General features: G+C 42.9%; 1 protein-coding gene across 2 annotated transcripts in view; it reads left to right on the forward strand.

Annotated features, from left to right (window-relative positions):
* The window catches only part of jph3 (junctophilin 3), a 142,208-nt gene that overhangs the window by 89,527 nt on the left and 26,313 nt on the right, over positions 1 to 26,368 (forward strand). Inside the window, exons 4-5 of one of the 2 annotated variants that reach the window (XM_034177247.1) lie at positions 11,647 to 11,889; positions 14,879 to 15,244. In XM_034177247.1, the coding sequence (XP_034033138.1) occupies positions 11,647 to 11,889; positions 14,879 to 15,244 (609 nt within the window). The remainder of the gene's footprint in view (positions 1 to 11,646; positions 11,890 to 14,878; positions 15,245 to 26,368) is intronic. The other variant, XM_034177248.1, reaches the window with a different exon arrangement.

Below are 26,368 nucleotides of genomic sequence, written 5' to 3' on the forward strand. Positions count from 1 at the left end.
TCAGGACGTGAGAGGTTGTACAGCTGCTGGACGGGTACTCAGCGCCCGGTATCAAATCAATGGCACAATCGTACGGATGGTGTGGGGGCAGCGTGAGTGCCAGATCCTTGCTGAAGACGTCAGCAAGGTCATGGTACTCGGCTGGCACCGCTGCCAGATTGGGGGGGACTAAAACCTCCTCCTTAGCTGTCACACCGGGTTGGAACCGAGGATCCTAAACACTCCCGGTGGCAGGTTTCGCTCCACTGAACCACAACCCCCAGACGGCCAATCAATCTGGGGATTGTGTTTCAAACCCATGGAAAACCCAAAATCACTCGGGAGGTAGAAGGTGTTACATAAAACACAATCTCCTCCCTGTGATTTCCAGAAACAACCAAAGTCACGGGCTGTGTCTGTGTGTGATTAGTGGAAGAAGGGTGCCATCTAGTGCCCGCACCGACAATGGTGACGGTAAGGCCACCAGAGGGAGCCCAACCTCCTTTGCCCATCTGCTGTCCAGCAGATTCCCCTGCGACCCCGTGTCCACCAGTGCTGGGGCGTGAGGGTTAGATCCCCACTCAGGATCGTGACGGGATACGTGCAGATTTTCGGGGTTTCCCCGCGTGGGTATTGTGACCCACCCTTAGCCCAGTCTCTAAGGACGAGTGCTGCTGTTTTGACCGTTTGGGGCACTCTCTCTGTATGTGCTCGGTTGAGCTGCAGAGAAAACACTCTCCACGGATCAGCCTCCTTTGTCTCTGATCTGATCGCTTTTTGGCCCTGCTCGTTTCCATAGCAACGTCAGCAGGGGGAGCTGTCGTCACGTGGAGAGCCCTGGCTGTGGAGCGTGGGGAAGTCGGCTCCTTTTCGGACCCAGGAGGAAGAGGGACGGCTTGTGCCTGACCACGCCCTTCGCCTTGCTCCCGTCGGTGTTCTGTTAATCGGTTGTCTAACCGTATAACCAGGTCGATAAGCCTGTCTAAATCCCGCGGCTCGTCCTTCGCCACCAGGTGCTCCGTAAGGACCAGAGACAGTCCGTTTACAAAGGCAGCGCGGAGCGCAACAGCATTCCAGCCGGCTCGCGCTGCCACGATGCGGAAGTCGACTGCATACTTCGCTGCGCTCCGACACCCCTGTCGTATCGACAGCAGCACGCTTGAAGTGGTCTCGCCTCTATGAGGGTGGTCGAACACCTGTCGGAACTCCCTCACAAACTCAGTGTAATTCGTTAGGAGCCGTGAATTCTGCTCTCAGAGCGCCGTAGCCCAGGCGCGTGCCTCTCCTTGAAGCAGATTTATAACGTAAGCCACCCGGCTAGCGTCTGACGCGTACATGACGGGACGCTGTGAAAAGATGAGCGAGCACTGCATCAAGAAGTCCGCGCACGTCTCCACACAGCCTCCGTACGGCTCCGGAGGGCTTATGTATGCTTCAGGGGAAGGTGGGGGGGTTCGTTGAATGACCAGTGGAATGTCTGTCTCTGGCATTCGGTCAGCAGGAGGAGGTGCTGCAGCAGCGCCCTGAGCATGCGCTTCCACCTGGGCGGTGAGAGCCTCCATCCTTCGATTGAGAATAATGCTCTGCTCGGTAACTAAGTCCAACCGAGCAGTAAAGGCGGTTAAGATGTGCTGCAGCTCACCTAACACGCCTCCTGCTGGCGCCTGTGCACCTCGCTCTTCCATTGGCTGTTCAAGCGCTGGTTGACGCCCCTCGGGATCCATGACGCTGGCCGAGAAATCCTGTTGGGAAGGTGTTGTGACACGGACCCACAACAGGGGGCGTTAAAGAACGGACAATGGATAAGCCAAAAAGTAACAATTTAATGTTGTGAAGCACACAATGAAGTACAGACAATAACAATAGTGCGGAATGTCAATCATACACAAGGTGGCGTGTGGCAGGCTCAAAGATAGAAGACGTCTGGTGATAGAAGAGCCGGAACCCACACAGCTTCCACCACCAACGGATCTGAAGAACACCGGAGCCGCCAAGCCCTGCGCCCCAGGTGGCCACCGTCTTCAGCAGTCAGACCCGGTACTGCTGGCAGAGAACAGAAACAGTTTGATGAGTGTGAGTACGCACACTCAGTAATCCCACAGTCTGTGTTCAGTTAGGAGGGAGAACCTCCACCTCCAATCACACACTCGTACAGCTCCTTGTGAAACCACTTATCTGGTTGGGGTGTGAGGCGAAGCCGTCGTAGTCCACACCAAACGCCAATACAGCAGACAAGGACACGTCACAGGAAAACGGCTGTAAATGAGATCAGACTCTTGTTCAGTTTAAGCAGAGAAATTACCTGTATGGTAGATGATTTCTCGGCGGGGAGGTGGAGTTGCAGTCCAGCTTTTATGGAGGTTGACGTAGATGAGTGACAGCTGGTGGTGATGATGTGACAGCTGTCACTCCACTGGTTCCGGCGCCCTCTCGTGCTTGAAGCCCGCACTCCAAGCAAGGCGCCATCTGGTGGTGGTGGGCCAGCAGTACCTCCTCTTCAGCGGCCCACACAACACAGATGGCAAAACAAACAAATAAAGACAAAATTGTAAACAGAAAACAAAATCCGATACTACAACATAACTGATAAAATCAGAAATGAGATGAACAAAATAAACCAGTGATCAACTGATGATAAACAATGAAAACATGACCTAGTAGAACAAACTAGAATGGAGCTAAACGATGGCAACAGTATTAAAAGTAACAAAGAAACAAAGTGACAGAGCAAAACAGCACAGAAAATAAACAAATGACCAAAAACAACTAATAAATCAAAGCTGGAGCAGACAATGAGAAAAAGAGAGGAGGCAAAAATGGGATCAAAACCCCAGATCCAGGCTGAAACCTGACAGATGTCAGTAACGCGTTACTTAGTAATGCATTTCCGCTTTTTTTTCTTCTTTAAGGGCCCTGTCCCACTGGCGTTTAGGAGGATTTGCATATGGATTGCGCACAAAATTGGCTCATATTCGCTTAATATCCACAATATGCGTGAAACATGCTTGTATGAGTCGGCCGACACCCGCACACGTCCGCAATTATCCGCAGAGACACGTTTTTCCGTTGCCAGAATTTTTGAGCTGCACAAAATTTTGGCTGCGGATGACATCCGCCTTACATACTCCATACATACTCCATACATACACAGTACATACTCAGTCTATTTGCTGTATATTCGCCATCATCTGCTGATATCCGCAACTGACAGGGATTTGCGGCTTGGCAGCGGACTGGGACAGTGTGTAAAACGGATATTTTGCGTGTCCATCATGTCCACATCACGGACTAAAATAAGTTGTAGCGACTGCATGCAGCCACAAATAAAGTGTTTTTATTACATCTGCTTTGCATTTTATTTGTGGTGGATGCAAATCAGATGCGCTGTGTTCACAGCTGGAAGCCGTTCTTTGTTCTGTCGGCTGCTACGCGCTCTGCGCTGGATGCTGCATATATAAAATAATTATTTAGTGGCGGATTAATCATTTTATTCTGCAAATTGGCTGTTGAAAACAGCTCTAATCACCTCCTGAATCACAGAGGAAACTGCAGCTGGAGCCGTTCGTGCACGCATGCACGTGCACAAGAACAGCTCCAGCTGCAGAAAGCATTTTGAGCCGTCTAAAAAGGTAATTATTTGACTTGTTTACATTGTCACAGCTTGATAAAACAGTTGCGTGTTTTTTTCCTTCGTCTGCAGCTGTTACAGTATTTATTCCTATGTTTATAACAGATTTAACTTGCTATAATCGTTCAGACGAGCTGCGCTCTGATGTGATCCGCCGATGTCACCACTCGCCCTGTTCACTGCTTCTTTACTCCAGTCAACTTGTCCAAGTCCAGTACTTGCTCCAGAGCCTGTATTGTTGGTGTGAATAGTGATGCCGATGGCCCGAGTGTGCTTCATTTATGACGGCAATGCAGATGCCGTGCACATGCAAACACGGGCGCGATGCATTCACAATACATCCATAATACTGCCGTGATGATCGCGATGCGTCGGATCCGTTTCCTCACTACATGCATTATACAATCGTGATATAACCGTGTTCATCATATATTCGCTATATATTATTAATATATCCATAATTCATACTGGGACATTTGTCATTTTTGGCCATTTTTGTTGTCGACGACAATGAACGCCCACAATTTGTGTACTCAATTCATGCGCAATTAATCCTCTCCCCAGTGGGACAGGGCCCTAAAACTCTGTGCCATTCTGTGTGTCCTTGTTAAAAACAGCTGATCTGCGATGTGCAAATGCTAACGCTTTTTTTTCCCACCGAAATGCACCTAAAGGACAACATGACATAAAAATGCTGATAAAACTTCTTACCTGTCAATCTGGTCATGTTTTCTGCATAAATAAATGTTATCCATTCTTCCTGCTCAAACAGCAAGTCAGGGGTGAATCCATGTGGGAAGAAGACATGGGGGGAGGGGGAGACGCGTATAATGAATTAACCAATCAGTGATCGGAGTAATCAGTAATCAGTAATTGGATTACTTTTTCAAAGTAACTGTAGCAACACTGCTCCTTAGTAAAAGGCACATGGCAGTCCACCTGGAGTTTGACAAAAGGTACTCGAAGGACTCTCAGACCAGGTGAAACAAAATTCTCTGGTCTGATGAGACAAAGATTGAACTCTGGCGTCATGTTTGGAAGAAACCAGGCACCATCCCTACAGTGAAGCATGGTGGTGGCAGCATCATGCTGTGGGGATGTTTTTCAGCAGCAGGAACTGGGACACTAGTCAGGATTGAGGGAAAGATGAATGCAGCAATGTACAGAGACATCCTGGATGAAAACCTGCTCCAGAGCGCTCTTGACCTCAGACTGGGGCGACGGTTCATCTTTCAGCAGGACAATGACCCTAAACACACAGCCAAGATATCAAAGGAGTGGCTTCAGGACAATTCTGTGAATGTCCTTGAGTGACCCAGCCAGAGCCCAGACCTGAATCTGATTGAGCATCTCTGGAGAGATCTAAAAATGTCTGTGCACCGACGCTGTCCATCCAACCTGATGGAGCTTGAGGTGCTGCACAGAGGAATGGATCAAACTGCCCAAAGATAGGTGCACCAAGCTTGTGGCATCATATTCAAGAAGACTTGAGGCTGTAATTGCTGCCAAAGGTGCATCAACAAAGTATTGAGCAAAGGCTGTGAATACTTATGTACATGTGATTTATTAGTCTTTACAATTTTTACTAAATTTGCAAAAAAAATTTTTTAACTTTTTTCATGTTGTCATTATGGGATGTTGTGAGTAGAATTTTGAGGGGACTGAAGTGCTATGAATACTTTCCGGATGCACCATATGTGAGATTGTGAAGTTGTAATTTTGTTTGTGTGTGTGGGGAGGGGGGTCATTGCTAAAGTGTGTTTGTGAAGTGAAGGTTCACACCTTTCCCCATTAGATTAATCTCTATTTTAAAAAAGCAGCTTTGTTGCAAACCCTCCACATCATTCACATGGAGAAATATTATATTAATCATTTGAAAACAAACCTGTTTTAACTCAGTTTTACTCATATTTTTAAGTATCACTGCTGTGAATCAGAAGTTAATCATTTGAGTCATAAAGTCAGTGCGTATTAAACAGGCTTCATCACTTATGCATTTGAAATCACTTTTAAAAACTCATCTCTTTTTATTGGCTTTTAAAACTAAGTGAAATGCTATGCCTGTGAGCTGTGTGCATTTTAAATGCATTTTGTATTTTAATGTATTTATTGAGTTATTTTTTATGTATTTTATTGTCTTATTGTACAGCACTTTGGACCCTGTGGGTGATTTTAAAGTGCTACATAAATAAAGCTGTATTGGATTGGATAAAGTAGTTTCTTATATTCTGTAAAACAAAACAAAAAAAAAGCGAAGCCTCGTCATAGAAGATGTAAATGTATTGCTCTCATTCTGTAACAATAAGAACAACAACAGGGGCAGTGGAGTAAAATCATCAGAATTTTCAGGCTTGTTGTTCCCTGACAGTGAAATACAGACGGATCGAACACAAACAGATTTTAACCTAGAAACGGAACAGATGCGCACATTTGTTAAAGACGTAATTATGAATTCAGCCTGGAGGTTGGCTCGTGATCAGATCGCTGTGGCTCTCTGATGTTTCCGCCGCTTTGATCTTTTCATGTTAACTCTTTCTCCACAGCTGCACTGTAGCTCAGAGCAATTTATAGGAAACACTGAAATCTGACTGGAATATAAGTTAGACCACAAGGGCAAAGGTCGAGGCTTATTCTCTTTGTTTATTTTTTTCCAAACAAGGTGTGATGGTTTTATGGTAGAAATAGTGATCTGATGGTTATATTTTATTACTGAAAGAAACAGTATCCTGTACATAGAATAATAATAATAATATGTAATAATAATCATAACAGTGCTTTATTTGTTCAAAGTGTTTTAACAAAAAAAAAAAATACATCCATGTTGCTGAAGTCGAAGTGAGATAAAAACAAAACTTATGTTGTATAGCCCCAAATAAAAAGCTGGAATAATATGGAAAATGCAAAAATAAATAAATACAAAATAAATAAAGAAACAGCAGTGATCTTTTATTTCGACTTGTATTTCATTGCATACAGTATGAACCCAAGATATGTCATGTTTTCTTTGGTCAACTTCATTTCATATGTTAATATATATCCACTGCAGAATTTAAGACCTGAAACACATTACAAAAGTTGGGAGGGGGCAATTTATTCTAAATAGGAGAATTGAATCATCGCTTTTACAGCCATTTATTTGTAACTAACAAGTCAAGTGATGAATCCACTGAAGTCACTGAATAGGTCTTGAACTTCATTGAGTGATACAAACAGTGTGGTCCTATACAGTAAATCTGTGTCACGCAGACAGGTCTCAAAAACAGAGTGATCACATGCTGGAAGGAGACTGGTGAGGGAAGCCACCCAGGCATTTCTAAAGGAGTTCTAGGCTTCTGTGGATGTGAGTGGAGAAACTGGGAATGGTGCAACATTTTCCTGTTACATCCCCGTTCACATCTTCATGTTGGGTTGGAGGAGAGAAGGATTACAAAACAGGATCAAACATCAAATCTAGGCTCGGGTTTTTCATGTGTCTTCTGGCAAACTAGAGCTGAAATTTCACATGTTCTTTTTAAGAGCATCCTCCTCTGTACCAAGTCATCCTGAACCTCTATGAGTGGTAATGCAGCACAGCTACAGAAGCCTATACTGTAACTCCTTCAGAGTTGTCTTGGTGACTTCCCTCACGTGTCTCCTTGCAGTATGGTTACTCATAATGGCCACACAAACCATGAATTATTTTGGGTTGATGCCTTCTGTATTGAAATAAAAGTCAAAGTAAATGTAAGAATCACTGCCTTTATTAAAAAAAAAAAAAAAAAATCCCTATCATCTTTTTTCTGATTTGGGGTTGTAAAATCAGTTACTCTCAATTTCAAACAGATAACCCCAGAAAATGAATTAGACTAAAAAAAAAATACATACTGTATTTGATTCACCAATCCATTGATATTTATACATTATTATTATTATTTATTGATTATTAGTTGTATGTCTGTGAGAACAGGCGTGTCTTCTCTCTGCTGGCAGGTTGTTCCACAAAACAAACCTCTGTGACCTGCTGACTTTTTCTTTACCTTTGGAACACATGACAGTCCGGCATTCTGAGAGCACAGAGCAGGGGTCAGTACATCAGGTCGACAAGCGAGGAGTGTGCTGGTCCATTTAAATTTTTATAAGTAAACAATAAAACTTTAAAGTCTTACCTCAAATGAACTGAAAGCCAATGAATTGAAGCTAAATTCACTGTAATCTAGCTAAAGTACACCCAAATAAAAAGACTTAAAATATGTATTTCAGGAAATTTATTTAGGTTTCTTTAGTTGTAGTACTCGTGAAACATAAGTTGATAATAAATGTACTTTATGATCTCTGATATAATTTATCTGTTATAATATGTCGAATCATTAGTCTTGGAGAAATTATTGGGAAAATCCCGAGAAACACGTTCCTTCCAGATTTTATATATCGCTGGTGCACGTGTGTTTGTGTTTGCTTTGATCATATGGTCACATGGTGGCACAGATGTGCTCTGACATGATTACAAAGTCCTGAGCAGATGTGCTGACTTGCTGTCTTTGAAGCCACTTTAGTTTGTTTGTGCAGGAGGACAAGAGGCGGCGTGCATGTGTGTGCGTGTGTGTGTGTGCGTGTGTTTGGCAGTCTTTGAATGAATGTAAATAACAGACTAGATTACGAGATCTGCTTCATTCAGCACTTCGTGACACTAGAGCCCACCAGGGAGACGGTTGTGGGCATTTGAGGTTGGTCTGGAGGATGCGGCTGCAGTCCTTATATGGTCATGTAGTTTGGTCAGTGTGAATGTGCACGCTACAGAATGAATCAGAGTGCTGTTACATCAGAGGTACAGGCGGGCGGGATGGAGCAGATCCACTCCTACTGGAACACGTGTGTGTGTGTGTGGGAATGACAGAAACGCACACACGCTCTCACGTGGCCCACTTTTCATGTAAGGAGTGTACAGCAGAGAGGCCGGAGAGAAGAACAGAAACATGAATGAACAAGAGTGGGTGGGTCAATAACAAAAGCCACGCCCACTCCACACTGCTTGACTTTATTATTATCATGATCAAAATTCCACACATAATATCTCAGAAAGGAGCAGAGCTCCTATTGGAGTCTCAGTATGACACTCCGGTGTCAAGGTGACCTGATCCAAAATATTCACCCGCCCGACTCGGTCAACATAAATAAATGAAATAAAAATATTCTCATTGATGATACTTTTGCATGTCTGGCTGTGTGTCTGTGGCTGTCAGGGCTGTCACAGTTGGTTTTCATTTTGCTCTCAGTTTATTTGCAAGAATCACGTTTTTAGAGGCCATAATTAAAACAATTATCACAAGCTGAAGCGTTACCATGGCAACGGCTAAAACATCAATATTCATCCTCTACTCAGATCTCACTAATGTCTGAGACCACAGAGCACATTTTTGGGATCGAATTCTCCAGCTTGCCTGTGTTTATTTGATCAATGTTCACATTTCTGTTGTAAATAAGAAAAAAAAATGCCATTTTTGACTTTTGACCCCCAAATAAATGATCTCTCACTGTATTTCAGTAACAAGTCCAAATAATCTTAAGAGGGCAAAGATCTCAGCTGAATAGCTATCTTTCTACTTATAACGCAATGAGTGAAGAATGAATGAATGAAGTCATCACATCCAGCTTAACACTATATCAAAACAAGAGCAATCACAGATATCTGACGCCCGCCAATCCGGATCTGGATCACCTCCAAAATTCAGTGGAGTCTTCCAGGCCCTAATATCTGTATATGGTGCAAATTTGGTGAGAATCCATAAAGTACCTTTGACGTAATCCTTCAAAGTATAAAGTATAAAGTGAAACTTGATCCAGATTCTGGATCTAGATCCAGATCACCTCCAAAATTAATGGAGTCTTCTTTGGCCTAATATGTATCTGTGGTGAAATTTCATCAAAATCCGTGGAATAGTTTTGACGTAATCCTGCTAACAGACAGACAAATAATAATAAATGCCGATTGATTCTGTTACATCCGTCAACAATAAATGGTATCATCTGGTACCTCATCAAAACAAAGCACACAATGGTTAGTGGTTTGATGCAGCAGATGAATCCAAAAAGCAACTTAGTTTTTCTTATTTCATATCCTTTCGACCTGTTTGCCACCTGTTGGATGCTGGATGGATGATGGAAATGAGGAGCAGGTGTGCTTGAACTTACATGAAGCTTGAAATGAGCTTGTTTGTCAGTTTTTGTTTATTTACAAAGCCCACGTCTGGGGTTATGCAGAAGGGGTGGGGGTGGGTTCTTCCTGTGTGAACCAGTGCAGGTAACCTTTTAAGTCATCTGAGCTTCTTCCTTTGAAGAAGTCCAGGCAGGCACCCGGTGGAATGCGAAATGTGATGAGCCCAGCCCTCCAGGTTAATTTTCACTAATACAAGGACGTATCTGACTATGCAGAGTTCTGAAAGTGAACACTGGAATCCAGTGTTGGGGGAAATACAGATCAGTGTCACATGGGATTTTTTGGAGATCCTGTTCCAGTGTTTTCTCTCATTGCTGATATTTGTCACCTAATTGTGACTTCTTTGGAGCCAAAATAAAGGGACACTCAATTAGAGCCTGAAATCAGACATAATCTCTGGCAAATGTAGTGTTGCACAACACTGAACGATCAGTAATGTTTCAAACATAAAAAAACTGTGATTTGCAGACACATTGTGATACACAAAACATAAATAACTGGATGTAATTTCTGCATACGGGATAATGCATGTGTTTTACATAAATTTTACAGATCTCTTCAGTTTTATATTGTTTATGCATCTTGAAATAATTAATTTCTGCTTGAATGTGGACTTGGCTGCTCAGTTATTTGATGCCAGGCTACAATTCAAGCCTGAAATTGTTTTCTGTGTTGGTGCGAGCGGTGAGCAATTTTACTGACTGGACCGGGTAACAATCGTGCGTGTGTGTGTGTGTGGTGCCACGAGGCATGCGTCAGCTCCACTACGTGCACGGCTCTGCATGTCACTGGGCAACAGCATAGATATCAGAGATAGCTCTAGATATCTATTGGGGAGGTGATGGTCTAGTGGTTAAGGTGTTGGGCTTGAGTCCAGAAGATCATGGGTTCAAATCCCCACCTGACTGGAATATCACTAAGGGCCCTTGGGCAAGGCCTTTAATCCCCTATTGCTCCTGGTGTGTAGTGAGTGTCTTGTATGGCAGCACCCTGACATCGAAGTGAATGTGAGGCGTAAAGCGCTTTGAGCGTCTGATGCAGATGGAAAAGCGCTATATAAATGCAGTCCATTTACCATTTACCATTTCATTCACGCCTGTGATATCTATGTGGTATAGAAGGAGATGATGCGGGTAGAATACGAGTACATGGTGACAGGAGCTGAGAGGTTTTGAGAGGTTAACATTTTAGCTTTGTTGAAAGTGATTAGGGTGCATTGCCACAAGTCATGGGCCGCGTACGTATTCTGGTGTAGCCAACATAATATACATACATACTATGATCAGTACACAATAGTTTGAAACAGGAATTGACTGCTATTATCATACTTTGGGCTTGATTTCCTCATTTTTGAAGTTGGGGCACAAACTGGGAGCAGAAATTGGCCAGGGGAGACCAGCTTGAGTGTCTGTAAGAGATCTGTACATGATACCTGCAATAATGCAACTTTGCCCTTAGAGGTTATACAGATACACACACACACACAACACCAACATAATCGGATCCCGACGTTGTGCCGTGTACAAACCAAGGATTGTCTGTTGTATTTTTTCTGTAAACGCAGGAAACTAAACCTAAAAGTTGTCTTTGATGTCTTTGTAGGAACCTTTCAGGGCCAGTGGGTCGGTGGAATGCGGCACGGTTACGGTGTTCGTCAGAGCGTCCCCTACGGCATGGCGGCCGTCATCCGTTCCCCGCTCCGCACCTCCATAAACTCTCTGCGCTCCGGTTCAGACCACAGCAATGGCACTGCGTTGTTAGACCGGACTGTGGTGGTGAATCCAGTCCCTCCTTCTGCTCCTGGCACCCTGACCACCAGCGTGTCCATGTGCAGCACGGGCAGCAGCGGGAGCAGCCCCGCGGGTTCTCGCGGAGGCTTCGTACTGACAGCTCACAGCGAAGCTGAGCTCCTGAAGGGGAAGAGGAAGGGCGGCCTGTTCCGGAGGTCCATCCTGTCTGGGCTCAAGCTGAGGAAGTCAGAGTCCAGGAGCTCGTTGGCCTCTCAGAGATCCAAACAGAGCTCATTCAGGAGCGAGGCTGGAATGAGTACGGTGTCTTCTGCGGCTTCAGATATCAACTCCACCATCAGGTAGGACCATGAATCAGTGAGTGGACAGGTTGGGGCACGTCCTGCCAAATGTCAGGTGGAAACATTAAAACATCTTAACAAAAGCAACTAAATGATCCAACGAAATCTACGAATGTCTTCTTGCAAATCAAATTTTCAACCAAGTCTTGTCCCCCAACATTTATAATAATTTATTGACTGTTTCCCAATTGATTAGGGAGGATTCAGCCCAAAGCGTCCCTTTAAGATTGATTATGAGATGTGGACTAAAGCGAGTGCAGGGATGAAAGCAGAGGACAAGCAAGGACAGAGATGACCAAACCAAATGAGAACAAGGATTTGTCCGACTTAAGTGTCTTTAAATTGGATTGGAATTCAGGCCGAAGTGGCTTAACTGAAAAGGACACTTTACTGATTTGTTGAACAGCTAAGTATTTTGTCTTGATGTTTATTTGTTGGACATCTATACCACAATTCATCTCCAAAGATATTTATTCAGGCAACATGTATGTTGTAACTTTAAGTATGTGTTTTTGAAGCATGTTTTTAATCCTGATGGTCACAATGGAGGCACGAGCCCATGCTAACATTTAACCTGTTAGCATCTTACATTATGTGATGCCTGCTAGCATCATGTTATGTGATGCTAGCAAGATATCATGCTAGCATTTGTTTGTTAGCATCTTGCATTATGTGAATGCTGTTAACATCACGTTACGAGACATTTATTACACTCAACAAAATATAAACGCAACACTTTTGGTTTTGCTCCCATTTTGTATGAGATGAACTCAAGAGGACGACGAGCATGCAGATGAGCTTCCCTGAGACGGTTTCTGACAGTTTGTGCAGAAATTCTTTGGTTATGCAAACCAGTTGTTTCAGCAGCTGTCCGAGTGGCTGGTCTCAGACGATCTTGGAGGTGAACATGCTGGATGTGGAGGTCCTGGGCTGGTGTGGTTACACGTGGTCTGCGGTTGTGAGGCTGGTTGGATGTACTGCCAAATTCTCTGAAACGCCTTTGGAGACGGCTTATGGTAGAGAAATGAACATTCAATACACGAGCAACAGCTCTGGTTGACATTCCTGCTGTCAGCATGCCAATTGCACGCTCCCTCAAATCTTGCGACATCTGTGGCATTGTGCTGTGTGATAAAACTGCACCTTTCAGAGTGGCCTTTTATTGTGGGCAGTCTAAGGCACACCTGTGCACTAATCATGGTGTCTAATCAGCATCTTGATATGGCACACCTGTGAGGTGGGATGGATTATCTCAGCAAAGAAGAAGTGCTCACTATCACAGATTTAGACTGGTTTGTGAACAATATTTGAGGGAAATGGTGATATTGTGTATGTGGAAAAAGTTTTAGATCTTTGAGTTCATCTCATACAAAATGTGAGCAAAACCAAAAGTCTTGCGTTTATATTTTTGTTGAGTGTAGCAGGCATGCACATAACTGGTACTCATGGTGCTTGTGCACACTAAAAATAAGTGATGCACAGCAGAAAACACAAAGGACGCACTTCATAGGAGGAAAGTAATGACAGATTGTAGGAAGTGTTTCCCTCTGTCTGTTGTGCATCAACACTTTTTGCACACATGAGCACCATGAGTACAAGATATGTGCATCCCTGTTTATTAGCATAGGGCTATGTGATGCTAGCTAGATTTCACACTGTTAGCCCATTAGCATTATGTGAACCTGTATCACCACTAGTGGGTTTTAATGGTAACAACGACCCGTTAGCGTGCACTAGTCAGTTTTCAAGACTCCTGTTATTTTCCCCGGCTCTTTCTGTAATTTTATCCCTCACAAAGTACAAACGCAAACTATTTCGCACTTTTAAATTTATTCAAAGTCACAATGAAAATCAGGCCTGGTTTCTGAAGAACTTCTCTCCGTCCTTTCAGAACCAAGAACAATGGATAAAAACAGTTTTATAAAACACTCCATGGGTGTAACAAAGGTGGACTTTATTTCACAAAATCCTTCCGTTATTGGTCCCCGTGGGCATTCGAGGGACGTCCCACCCCCTGCTACCGACCCGCGCAATAACGGGACATTTATCATTTATAATGTTATCTGAATGTCTTTGTCCTAAGTGATGAAATTGGTTCCAGTTCAACATGCACATTCCAGCAGATAACAGAGAAAAGTATATGAAACTAAGGATACAATGCTCAGTAAATAACTACTTTAATACCAAAACAGAAAGAAACAATAATTAAACACACAAATATATCTAACACTCCCAAACAATTAAATCCATCATGAATCACTGTCTTAAGGTGCTCCCTCGCTTGGGTTCTCAGCTGCCACTAGTATGTTATTTTTTCCTTCTTCAGCATATTATAAATCCTGTTGGTCACAGCGGAGGCACTGAGCTCATACTAATGTTGGCCTGTTAGCATCTTATGTTAGGTGACACCTGTTAGCATCACATTATGTGATATTAGCAAGATATCATGCTAACGTTAGCCCATTAGCATCTCGTGTTATGTGATAAAATTAGCATTGTGTTACAATTGTTAGCATTGGATTAGTGAGTTGTCTCTCTGACAGGGAATCAGACCATGGGTACTCTGGTCACAAGCCCGCTGCTTTAACCTCCCGACCAACAGCTTCCAAAATCAATCTCAATCATGTGTCCATTGGTGACATAACTTTGTTAATCTACCATTTGTGGGTTTTGTGTGTACACAGATTTTTAGACTTGATTCGGTTTTGAGCATCTGGGAACATAATTAGGTTTTACTTATGTGTCACCTGTTCATTGTAGCGGGACTCGTTGGAGCCGTACAGATTTCTGGCCTGACTTTAGAGAATGCAAAAATCTGACGTCACTGAATTTGATGAGTAAAATGAAGGTTGAAAGAGTGCTAATCTGCAAATCGGAATGTTGAAGGTCTTTAAATGTACGACTGTCTTTAGTCCACTTCCTCCTTCAGCTGTCCTCCGTATTTTTATCACTGTAACACTGAGTCTATCTGAACTTTTCACCATTTCAGTCTCGGTGATGCAGATGCAGAGCTGGTCGTGGTCGATGATGACGTGGATGCCACAACGACAGAGACCTACTCTGGAGAGTGGAAGAACGATAAGCGGACAGGATTTGGTGTAAGTCGGCGATCCGACGGGCTGCAGTACGAGGGGGAGTGGCTTAGCAACAAACGTCATGGCTACGGCTGCACCACGTTTCCTGATGGCACAAAAGAAGAAGGGAAGTACAAGCAGAACATTCTGGTGAGCGGGAAAAGGAAAAACCTGATACCCCTCCGAGCCAGTAAGATCCGGGAGAAGGTGGACCGAGCTGTAGAGGGAGCGCAGAAGGCAGCAGACATCGCCCGACAGAAGGCCGAGATCGCTCTGTCCAGGTAACATCTCCATGCTGATTCCATCTTTAAACAAGTAAAACCAGTGACATGGATCAGACTCGACACACCCTTAATGCCATGTATCACTACACAGCACTGCATGCATGCTAAATGGTTGGAAGAGTTCGGGTGTGGCACCTCCTCGTTACTCAGTTATTTGATGTCTCCATGAATATTTGAGCAAAAATGCACGGACCAGAAGATATTGACAGTTTGCAGGCATAAGCAACCTAGGTGGTCGCCAAGGACACTCGCTAGAAGGGGAAAGGGCAGATTTGCAATGAATGGGCGATCTCTGGATTTGTATTTTTTTCTCATCTACATTTCTCATCTCTTATATTTCTAGTGTTTACCTTGTGTTTTGACTTTAATAAATTGTCCCCTGTATTGTTACACTAATTTCCCGGGTAACGAAGTAATACACTCTTTAATTTCAATTTCAATTTTCAATTTATTTTAATTTATATAGTGCTAAATCACAACAGAGTTGCCTCAAAGCGCTTCACACAGGTAAGGTCTAACCTTACCAACCCCCAGAGCAACAGTGGTAAGGAAAAACTCCCTCTGAGGAAGACACCTCAAGCAGACCAGACTCAAAGGGGTGACCCTCTGCTTGGGCCATGATACAGACATAAATTACAGAACAATTCACAGACGAATATACAAGAAATGCTGTTGGTGCACAGGACAGGAGGCTCGCCAACACAAATACAACTCCCATCTCTGGATATAGCTGCACCTTAAACAGAGAGAAAAAACAGAATCAGGCATCAGAAAGACAAAAAATACTGTATAATTTGCCAGCATTAAACAACAACAAAAACAGAGAAATACTAAGGTGATCGCCGGCCACTAACCCTAAACTTCACTAAAAGACCCAGAATTTAGGTAAAGTTGAGGCCGCAGCCCGCTCCAATTACTAATAACATGAATTAAAAGAGTAAAAAGTGTAAAACAAAACTGTACCAGCATGCTAGTCATATGAAAGGGAAAATAAGTGAATAAGAAATAAAAATAAGAAATAAATAATAAGTCTTAAGTCTGGACTTGAAAGTCTCCACAGAATCTGACTGTTTTATTGACGCAGGGAGATCATTCCACAGAACAGGTGCACGATAAGAGAAAGCTCTGTGACCCGCAGACTTCTTATTCACCTTAGGGACACAAAGTAGTCCTGCACCCTGAGAACGTAAAGCCCGGGCCGGTACGTAAGGTTTAATTAGGTCAGCTAGGTAGGGAGGTGCCAGTCCATGAATAATTTTATAGGTTAGTAGCAGAACCTTAAAATCTGATCTCAATGGGACAGGAAGCCAGTGAAGAGATGCCAAAATGGGTGTAATGTGGTCGAACTTTCTGCTTCGTGTCAAAAGTCTGGCTGCAGCATTTTGAACCAATTGGAGACCCCTAATGCTAGATTGCGGTAAACCAGAAAATAGAACATTGCAGTAGTCCAATCTGGAAGAGATAAATGCATGGATCAGGGTCTCAGGATCAGCCATAGACAGGATGGGATGAATCTTTGCTATATTTCGCAGGTGGAAGAAAGCAGTCCTAGTAATATTTCTAATATGGAGGCCAAAGGACAACGAAGGATCAAAAATTACCCCAAGGTTCCTCACTTTGTCAGTGTGACGTATGACACACGAGCCTAGGCTGAGTGTTAACTGGTCAAATTGATGCCGATGTCTCACTGGACCAAGAACCATCATTTCAGTCTTATCAGAGTTTAAAAGTAGGAAGTTTCTAGACATCCAACTTCTCACTGCTGCAAGGCAATCTTCTAAGGATTTCATGTGAACGAGATTACTGTCAGTTATCGGCATGTATAACGGAGTATCATCTGCATAGCAGTGAAAGGTAATCCCAGAACGCCACAGTATGTGCCCAAGGGGTGCTAAATAAAGTGAGAAAAGCAGGGGGCCTAAGACAGACCCCTGTGGAACCCCAAATTTCATGTCACTAAGGTTAGAGGTAGTATTACTGTTCAAAAACACAGTGAGAACGACTGGTCAAGTATGACGTCAGCCATGCAAGCGCACTCCCAGTAATCCCAAAATGATTTTCCACCCTATCAAGTAGAATATGATGATCCACTGTATCAAATGCAGCACTGAGATCTAACAGCAACAGAACCGTAGTGGTGTCCGAATCCATTGTAAGCAGAAGATCATTCATCACTTTAGTGAGAGCTGTCTCTGTGGAATGATATTTTCTAAAAGCAGACTGCAGTGGCTCTGTTGTATGGCTGGGGGGCCTGGCTGCCTTTTTGTTTCTGTCTTTTGTTTTTCCTTCCAGGTGGCTTGCATTTGGGACTGAGTGGCTGTGTAGCTGAGTTTATCAGGACCTCACCCTGATCACCTGCGGCTCGTCAGGACTCACAGCTGTGGTGCATCTACATGGATTGGAACATGGTGGCATTTAAGACTGGAGTACACAGTGTGTATTTGCCAGAGACTCGACCTTGTGACCAGACGGGTGAGATCGTCGTCTCGGGAGCCATCTCATCATCAGTGGATGCAGAGAACGTCCAGGTTTGATGCATGGTCTGTGAAAGAGGAGAGGGTGAGGTCTCACGCTCGTCAGCACACTTCCTGAGGTACGTTAGATTTTGTGACTAACATTTATACAGTCAGTAAATGTGGTGTCCCTCACACCTTATTATATTGAGCTGTATGTTGGTCGTTTAAATCAGCTTCCGCTGCAGTGAGTTTGTGAACTGGATGTTCTATGCCTGCAGGGTGGGAAGCTGATTAGTAATTAAGCCAGGAAGTGTTTGCTGTTTGTGCACCTTTGAGCGGTCCCTCTGTGTGTTGAGTGTGGACTCACATAATGATTCCTTCTTTCACAGACTCGGTTTGTCGCGGCCACCTGGGGGCTGTCGGCGGGGTCCTTGGGTCCGAACCAGTTCTGGCTCCGGACCGTTTTGTGCTGCTGGGAGCACACCGCAAATCCGCCACGCCAGACCGTGCACTTTTATATTTTTCACAGCACTGTTATGTTCATTAAACTCTGTTATCCTTTGTACCGTGCTCTGCTTATTTTATATTGGGTCCTTCAAACGCTGGTCGGTTCTCCGGGCTGCGTCCGACACATAACAGGCTCAAAGAGATTATTCTCAGTAAGATAGTCTACGAGCTGCCGTGACATCACTTTTTTCAGAATTTTAGAGAAAAATTATAGATTTGATATCGGCCGATAGTTTTTCAATACACTACGGTCAAGATTACTTTTCTTAAGTAATGGTTTAATCACTGCAGATTTGCAACATTTAGGAACAGATCCAGAAGTTAAAGAAAGATTAATAATTTCCAGCACATTTGACCAAAGAGTGGGCCACAGGTCCTTAAACAGTTTTGTTGGTATAGGATCAAATAAACAGGTTGTGCTTTTTGTTGACATTACGAGATTCGTCAGCATGTCTAGAGAGATACTATCAAATTCTGTAAATCTAGGTAATACCTCTCTAATGGCGCCCACCTCAATAGCAGGGTGTAGTGGCTGGATTAAGGCATGCTGGGATATGTTTAACCTAATGTCTTCTATTTTCTTCCCAAAGTAATCCAGGAAATCTTGTGCTGTAAAAGGAGAGCGAACTACAGGTGGTTGTCCATGAATAAGTGTTGCCACTTTGTCCAACTAGAACTTTGAGTTATACTTGTTTTTGTTGATCAAATCAGAGTAGTAAGTCCATTTTGTAGCCAATAATGCATTAATTATAGTCTAAGATAGCATCACGCCACGCAAGGTGGAATACTTCTAATTTTGAACAACGCCATTTCCGTTCTAGACCTCTTGCTTTATGCTTGAGGTCACGCAGATAATCATTGAACCAAGGTGACTGTGATTTGGGGGGGCGCGGTTTTAACACAGGTGGTGCAATCATGTCGAGTGTAGTTTTGAGCACTGAGTTTAAACTATCCACAAGTCTGTCTACTGACTGGGTATTTGTCAAATCTGAAGCTAAGACATCAGGCAGTCTAGCTTTGAGTTCAGTCTTAGTTGAGGAGTTGATGCCTCGCCGTAATGATATATAAGGTTGTATATAAGGTCCACTAAACACAGCAGCGAAACTGTAAACTTAATAAGTGAGTGATCAGACACCACTGATGTAAGAGGCATGATGTCAATATATTCGTGACAGCAATACCACATGCGAGAACCAGATCCAGGGTATTTCCATTAATGTGCGTCGAATCCCGAATGCACTGTCGAAATCCCAATGCATCCACAATTTCCATAAATGATTTGCATTTATATGAACGTTAGTCACCAATGATCAGAATGTTATCTACACTAGTTGACAAGTTAGAGATGAACGCACCGAATTCATCTAAGAATTCAGAATATGGACTAGGAGCCCTATATACAGTGACAAAGTAATACAACTGATTTTTATTCTTCTGACCTTGGCAATGTGTAATATCCTGAGCAGAGCAGAGAATCAGATGCTCAAATGAGTTATATTTGTAACCCCCAACAGCTAATAAGCTAAACCTATATTTATGAATAAGAGCAACATCCCTGCCTTGCTTTGCATCATGAGGGACGTGACTAAATGTATATGCTGGTGGGCAGGCCTCATTTGAGGGGTGGACAGTTTTAGGTTTAAGGCCAGGTTTCACATAGCCCAATCATATCTAAATAATGATCAATAATTAGATCATTAATCAACAGTGATTTTGAGGACAGTGATCTTATGTTAATGAGACCCAGTCTAAGGACCTCAGTGGGGTTGACAGTTGAGCTGTTTGGGTTTAGGGGTGGTTCCAGAGTTAAGTAGCATATATAAGATGCCTAGAAGTAGGTTTAGGTTTGAGACATTCCACGTGCGTTGTAGCTAGCAGACACGAAATCTTTGCTATTGCCGGAACAACCACTGGGCCATCCTCAATTTAAACATCATCCAATATAGTAATGGGTATTAAGTTTGGAAAGCATATCCCTCTAGGATTTTTATGGACACGACTACAGAAGCAGGCCATAGTCTCAACTTGTTGAAATTATGCAGATCTGACCCCTCAGAGCTATCACATCCTTTCACTCCAGTGCCAGATTGTCTCCCTTTCATGCCTGCTCTCTCGAGTTCAATGCTTGTGTTTGTTCCCCAGTTGTCGACCCACTCTGGCTCCTTGTGTTTTTTCATCCTTGCCTGCCACTTACTGACTTGTCTGTTTGGTATGATTTAAAACAGTGTTTTGACCTTCTGCTCGTGTCTCTGGACTCTGTGTTTGCAGCTACCCTCATGGATGCTGTTGCCCTTCAGATTGCCTTTCAATTTCAATTGATTTAATTTATATTGTGCCAAATCACAATAAAGCTGCCTCAAGGCGCATCACACAAGTGAGGTCTAACCTTACCAACCCCTAAAGCAAGCACACAGGCAACAGTGGTAAGGAAAAATGCCCTCTGATCATATTGAGGAAGAAACCTCATGCAGACCGGACTCAAAGGGGTGACCTTCTGCTTGAGCCATGCTACAGACACAATTGACAACACAAACATACAGGAAATTCCAGGAGCCCATGCTGGTGCACAGGACGGGAGGCCTGCAGAAGAAGACACCCACTCCCATTTCTGGATGGAGCTGCACCTCGAACACAGAGAGAAAAAAACAGAATTAGGCGGCAGAAAGACAACTGCCTTTCTGCATAGTGACCTACCACCTGTGTCCTAGTCCAAGCTACCAGCCTGTTTCCACCCAGATAACATTTGCAAATGGACTGTTCACTTTATACACATATAAAGATATATGTACACATCATGAGATCTAGCCTGTGGTACCAGAATGACCGGAAACACCACTGTGTGAAGCTTTGATGATCTTAGGACAGCCACATCACTCCTCCTCACTCAGGGGGAGGAGGAGTAGCAGGAAGACAGAGGACGGGAAGGACAGGAACAGTAGTAGCCAGTAAACCAGTAGTGAGCAGTATTTTCACTTTTGACGCTCTGTGTGCTTTTTACCCTGTGTGCTGCTATACAATGTTGCTGGAACCTCAATTTCCCAGAGGGAGTCTTCCCAAGGGATTAATAAAGTTCTATCTAATCTAATCGAATCACTGAAAGGTCGTATAACAGTAGCACTTAAAATGCTAACGTAACGAGAAACACAAGCCATACCTCTTCCAGTGATGTTGTGCACATGCTCCATAGTGACAAAACACAGAATATCATCATAAAACAGTAGATTCTGTGTGAAAAAAATGTAGTTTACAGTACACTGAATTTATTAAACATGAAAAACAAAAACAAAAAACTTTCTAATTCTCTGATGGCGTTTTCTGATTTGTTGGAGAAGTTGACTGCTTGCGTTAAAGCTGCACATTCTAATTGAGATCAATGACACAAGGAGAAGAGGATTAAGGTGAAGGAGAAAGGAGACTTACGGATGTTATGGTGCGGGTGAACCAAACAAAGCGCCGCTGTCTGGACCCGTGAAGACTTTGACAGCGGTGGCGCTCCGTTGAATGTAAATGAGAGCCTGCTGACAGCGACGGGTAAAAACTGATTTTTGATGTTAACACAAGTGTGCTGAGCTTCTCTGCAGTGATATTTTTGACTTCAGAACTCAGAAATGGAATAAATTCATTGCCTTTGGAGCTGCAGTCCCGTATGCATATTGATACTCTTGTGATGGGGCGGGTGGTGGGGTGGGGGTGAGGAGGTGTCGAGGACCATGTTGTTTTAAGAAGTGCATGTTCTGGTGCCATAACTGCAGCTATTTTTATTCTTATTTTACAGATTGATGACGTACAGCAGAATTTTGACAGGAAAATGATCATATTGAATATAGTGTAGGGACGAGCATCACACCAACTAGGGATCCAAATGGAGCACAGCAGCCAGAATCACAGGTGGATGCAGGACAGCAGTTCTCAAATCTTCTGGGAGCACGGGAGCGTGCATGTCATCCCGTAGGGGTATGTGAGGAATTTTCAAATTAAGGTCAACGCAAGTCCAAGAGTGCATGTAGCTGAATCCTCCACACTGTGGAACTGGCCTTGGTCCTGACTGCCAAAGCAGACCATCAGTCCACCTCCACCTCCTGACTGTAGCCATCTGCAGTCCCTGTTAAAATGATCACAACTCCTGATTTTTAAAGACAGAATTCAATGTGTTTTCAGAAATAAAGGAAAATTAACATATTGTATGTACAAGTAATCAGACTATTTAAAAATGTTGAAAGTTATTTAAAAAACAACAGCAAATAATGCTTTCATATATTGAAATAAAAAAATACACAGTTATTTTCACCTTTGAAAAAAACACTTCCAGACAGTATTCTTTAGATAACTCATGAACATTTCCAAATCGTTGAATGTCTTTCCTGTTGGAGCCTTCGTCCACCTTCACAGCCGCTGGGTTAAAAGCCATCACCTCCTCCGCCTCCAACTTCTTCTTTCACTACATGTAGCACGAAACATTTGGTAATGTTCAGAATCTTGATGCCAGTCAGGGCTTTCAGATACCTTCAGTGGTCATGGGACTTCATGAGGACTCACTTTCATTGCCTCATTTGTGCGGTCGAATCAGCACCTGACAGAGCTGCAGAAACCGCTCACCCAGATTCGGCGTAGTTCAGGACATCCGCTGCCTGTCTCACTGGCTTTGTCTCAGATCAGCCAGAGAAGCCCTGAGAGGTGAACCAGTCTCAGGATAAATCCTGCAGATTGTTGGAACCAAACGATGGTGCTGAAGAAGACAATCTCAAGAGTGAGTCAGCACCCGCGTTCTGACTCGGGACCCAGAGAGGTTAGAGGTCGGCAACGGCTACAGGATAGAACCGTGAGGCTGTGTTCTGCTCAATGGCACTTTACCAGTGCATGTGTGTGTTGTTGGACGTGTGCTTGATTACCTGTGATTAGCAGCAGATAAACATATGACTGAGTCATCGTACTCTGTGGACAGAGCCACTCAGTGCAATCCCATGACCCTCTTTAATCAGTGAGGCTAAAAGCACATGAGGAGCAGAGATCCAAGCCGGAAGGCTGTGTTCGTGGTCATTAGCCGCTCCCGCGTAATGACGGAGATGAAGGAGGAGCTTAGAGATCAGGATTGGACTCCCTCACTTCCTCTCCTCACCTCCTTTAGTCCTCTTGCTGAACATCCATCTTTCTCCTCCTGTTGGTTCTTATGTTGGTCAGTGTTCTCCCTCATCCGTGTCCTCTCCCTCTTTATTTACAACGTGATTCTTCTGAAGATGATGGAGGACACATATTATATTTAAAGATCTTTGAGATTCACACATGATTTTTGGATTATATAAACAAAACTGGCATTTTTTTAAAAAAATCATCACATCTGTGTGAGTTATACTATTTATTTTCAGTTTTATTTAATCAGTCCATTAAAAAAGCCATCATCAATCACAAACACAGTAATTATTAAAGAGTAAAGTTTTTCATTAAGAAAAGAAAAAAGTAAGCAGACTATTAGAATCAGCACATCCACGCGGTGTTTTCGGCTCTAAATAAAAGTGCTCTTTCTGTCTAGTTGGACTAAAACTATCAAACTTTTACTGTTTCCTAAGAGAGTTGATATTTATTATATGTTTTGATTTTTTTTTTTCCATTTTATTGTTTCATGTTCTGTATTGTATTGATTTAGAACAATTAATGCTTTTATTCCACACCACCTCGGATTTGCTGTGGCGACACTGAGTGCAAACAGGGGAGCAGCCAAAGGGACTTACTGTGCGCTACACACACACACACACACACACACACACACACACACACACACACACACACACACACACACACACACACACACACACACACACACACACACACACACACACACACACACATTAGGTGCTTTATCTATAGGAGTCAATACCAATTTGTCCATAGTCACAACATACTTACACTGTAAGATATATAAATAAATGACAAAATAAAATTATGTTTTACTGGAAAAAACAAAAAACAAATAAACAAACAAAAAAAAAACGGTAGCTGTGATTGCCAGAATAGTTCTGTAAAAATACACTAAAAATATATAAATATCTTTGCAGAAAATACTGTAAATTTTACAGTATAAAGCTGTTAAAAAGCTGCAATATGTAATAAAATGAAATAAAATGTAATTTGCAAATAAAATAAAATAAAAAAATACAACCCTGAAGCCATCACATCAATTCATCTTTTTACCTTTATTTCATTTCATGTCCCATGAAGCACAGAGACAGTGTCCTCTCGCCATGCATGTCGGAGCAGAGAGCAGAAAAATCAATGAGCATTGACGTGCAGCGCTGCATCAAGACCGTTACTGGTCAGCGACACAGGGAAGACAGTGTTCAACGCCGCATATGAGAGGAAAGATCTGTTTGATGCAAGAAAGAAAGTGAGAACGAGGGGAAAAATAATAAAAGCAGCTTTTCACAGAGGAAGAAACAAAAGAAAAAAAAATCAGAAGACTAAGATCTGACACAGAGGTCAGAGGACTACAGGTCAGAGGTCAGACTTCTGGTCAGACAGAACAGAGAAAAAGCCTCACACCTTCACTGCTTCATCTGTTCCTGCTACATTGTCGTTCAGGGGTGCAGTCATGTGGCTGGTGGAACAGGAGCAAGTGTGTGATGTGTTTGCAGACCCTCGGAAAAACAGACACACAAAGGAATGAAGCGATCCATGCAAATGTACAGAGACCATGTTTTCCTTGACCTTGAGCTTTGACCAAACTACTCCAAGATCTCATCCCCTCTAGATATTTATCCAAGTCATATTCCCACTACATCTGATCCATCTAAGCTTTATGAATGTTGAGATACACAGGTGTTTTTTCAAATACCAGGTTTTCCTTGACCTTGACCTATGGCCTTTAACTGATAGCCAAGTAATATTCACACCAAGTCTGAAGAAAATCCATCCAGCCGTTTTTGAGTTATCTTGTCCACAGTCGTGCACACCCCAGTGAAAACAGTACCCTGCTACTGCCGCTGGAGAAAAACAGCTTGATGGAATCCTTGAGTCATCATCAACAACATTCAAGCTTCTCTACTATCAACAACATACTAAAGTCTGCATGTATCCTCCTTGACCTTCGCTTGTCAGGTTGTCAAAAATAGAGCTTGTGCTAAGAAATCAAGTCCACCAGTTCATTATTTAATCACTGAAGTGCAACAGTAGCTTCAAAGCAAAAGAACGTATGACATCAAAAAGACATCATTGTGACATCATCATGCCATTGTGATGTCATGATGCATTGCCCATGTTGATGTATAGTTGTTGTTTTATCTTTCACAGTGTCAGGATATTTTTATGGCAGCTCATCAAATAATAATAATAATAAAAATAGAGTAGAACTCAAAGCCATTTTCAGGGGATGTTTCTTTTTTCGACATTCTAAGGACAATACTTAAGTATTACATCCTGTGAGGTAATTCAGCATGCTGTTACAGCATCGTACTGCCAATAAGAAATGACGAATAATAATGAGTAATCCAGTTGGATCAAAACTGAAGTTATTGTACTTGGCCCCACAAATCTTAGAAACATGGTGTCTAACCAGATCCTTACTCTGGATGGCATTACCCTGACCTTTAGTAATACTGTGAGAAATCTTGGAGTCATTTTTGATCAGGATATGTCATTCAAAGCGCATATTAAACAAATATGTGGGACTGCTTTTTTGCATTTACGCAATATCTCTAAAATCAGAAAGGTCTTGTCTCAGAGTGATGCTGAAAAACTAATTCATGCATTTATTTCCTCTAGGCTGGACTATTGTAATTCATTATTATCAGGTTGTCCTAAAAGTTCCCTAAAAAGCCTTCAGTTAATTCAAAATGCTGCAGCTAGAGTACTGACGGGGACTAGAAGGAGAGAGCATATCTCACCCAGATGGCCTCTCTTCATTGGCTTCCTGTTAATTCTAGAATAGAATTTAAAATTCTTCTTCTTACTTATAAGGTTTTGAATAATCAGGTCCCATCTTATCTTAGGGACCTCGTAGTACCATATCACCCCAATAGAGCGCTTCGCTCTCAGACTGCTGGCTTACTTGTAGTTCCTAGGGTTTGTAAGAGTAGAATGGGAGGCAGAGCCTTCAGCTTTCAGGCTCCTCTCCTGTGGAACCAGCTCCCAATTCAGATCAAGGAGACAGACACCCTCTCTACTTTTA

The sequence above is a fragment of the Thalassophryne amazonica genome, chromosome 8, assembly GCF_902500255.1.
Source record: "Thalassophryne amazonica chromosome 8, fThaAma1.1, whole genome shotgun sequence".
NCBI lineage: Eukaryota > Metazoa > Chordata > Actinopteri > Batrachoidiformes > Batrachoididae > Thalassophryne > Thalassophryne amazonica.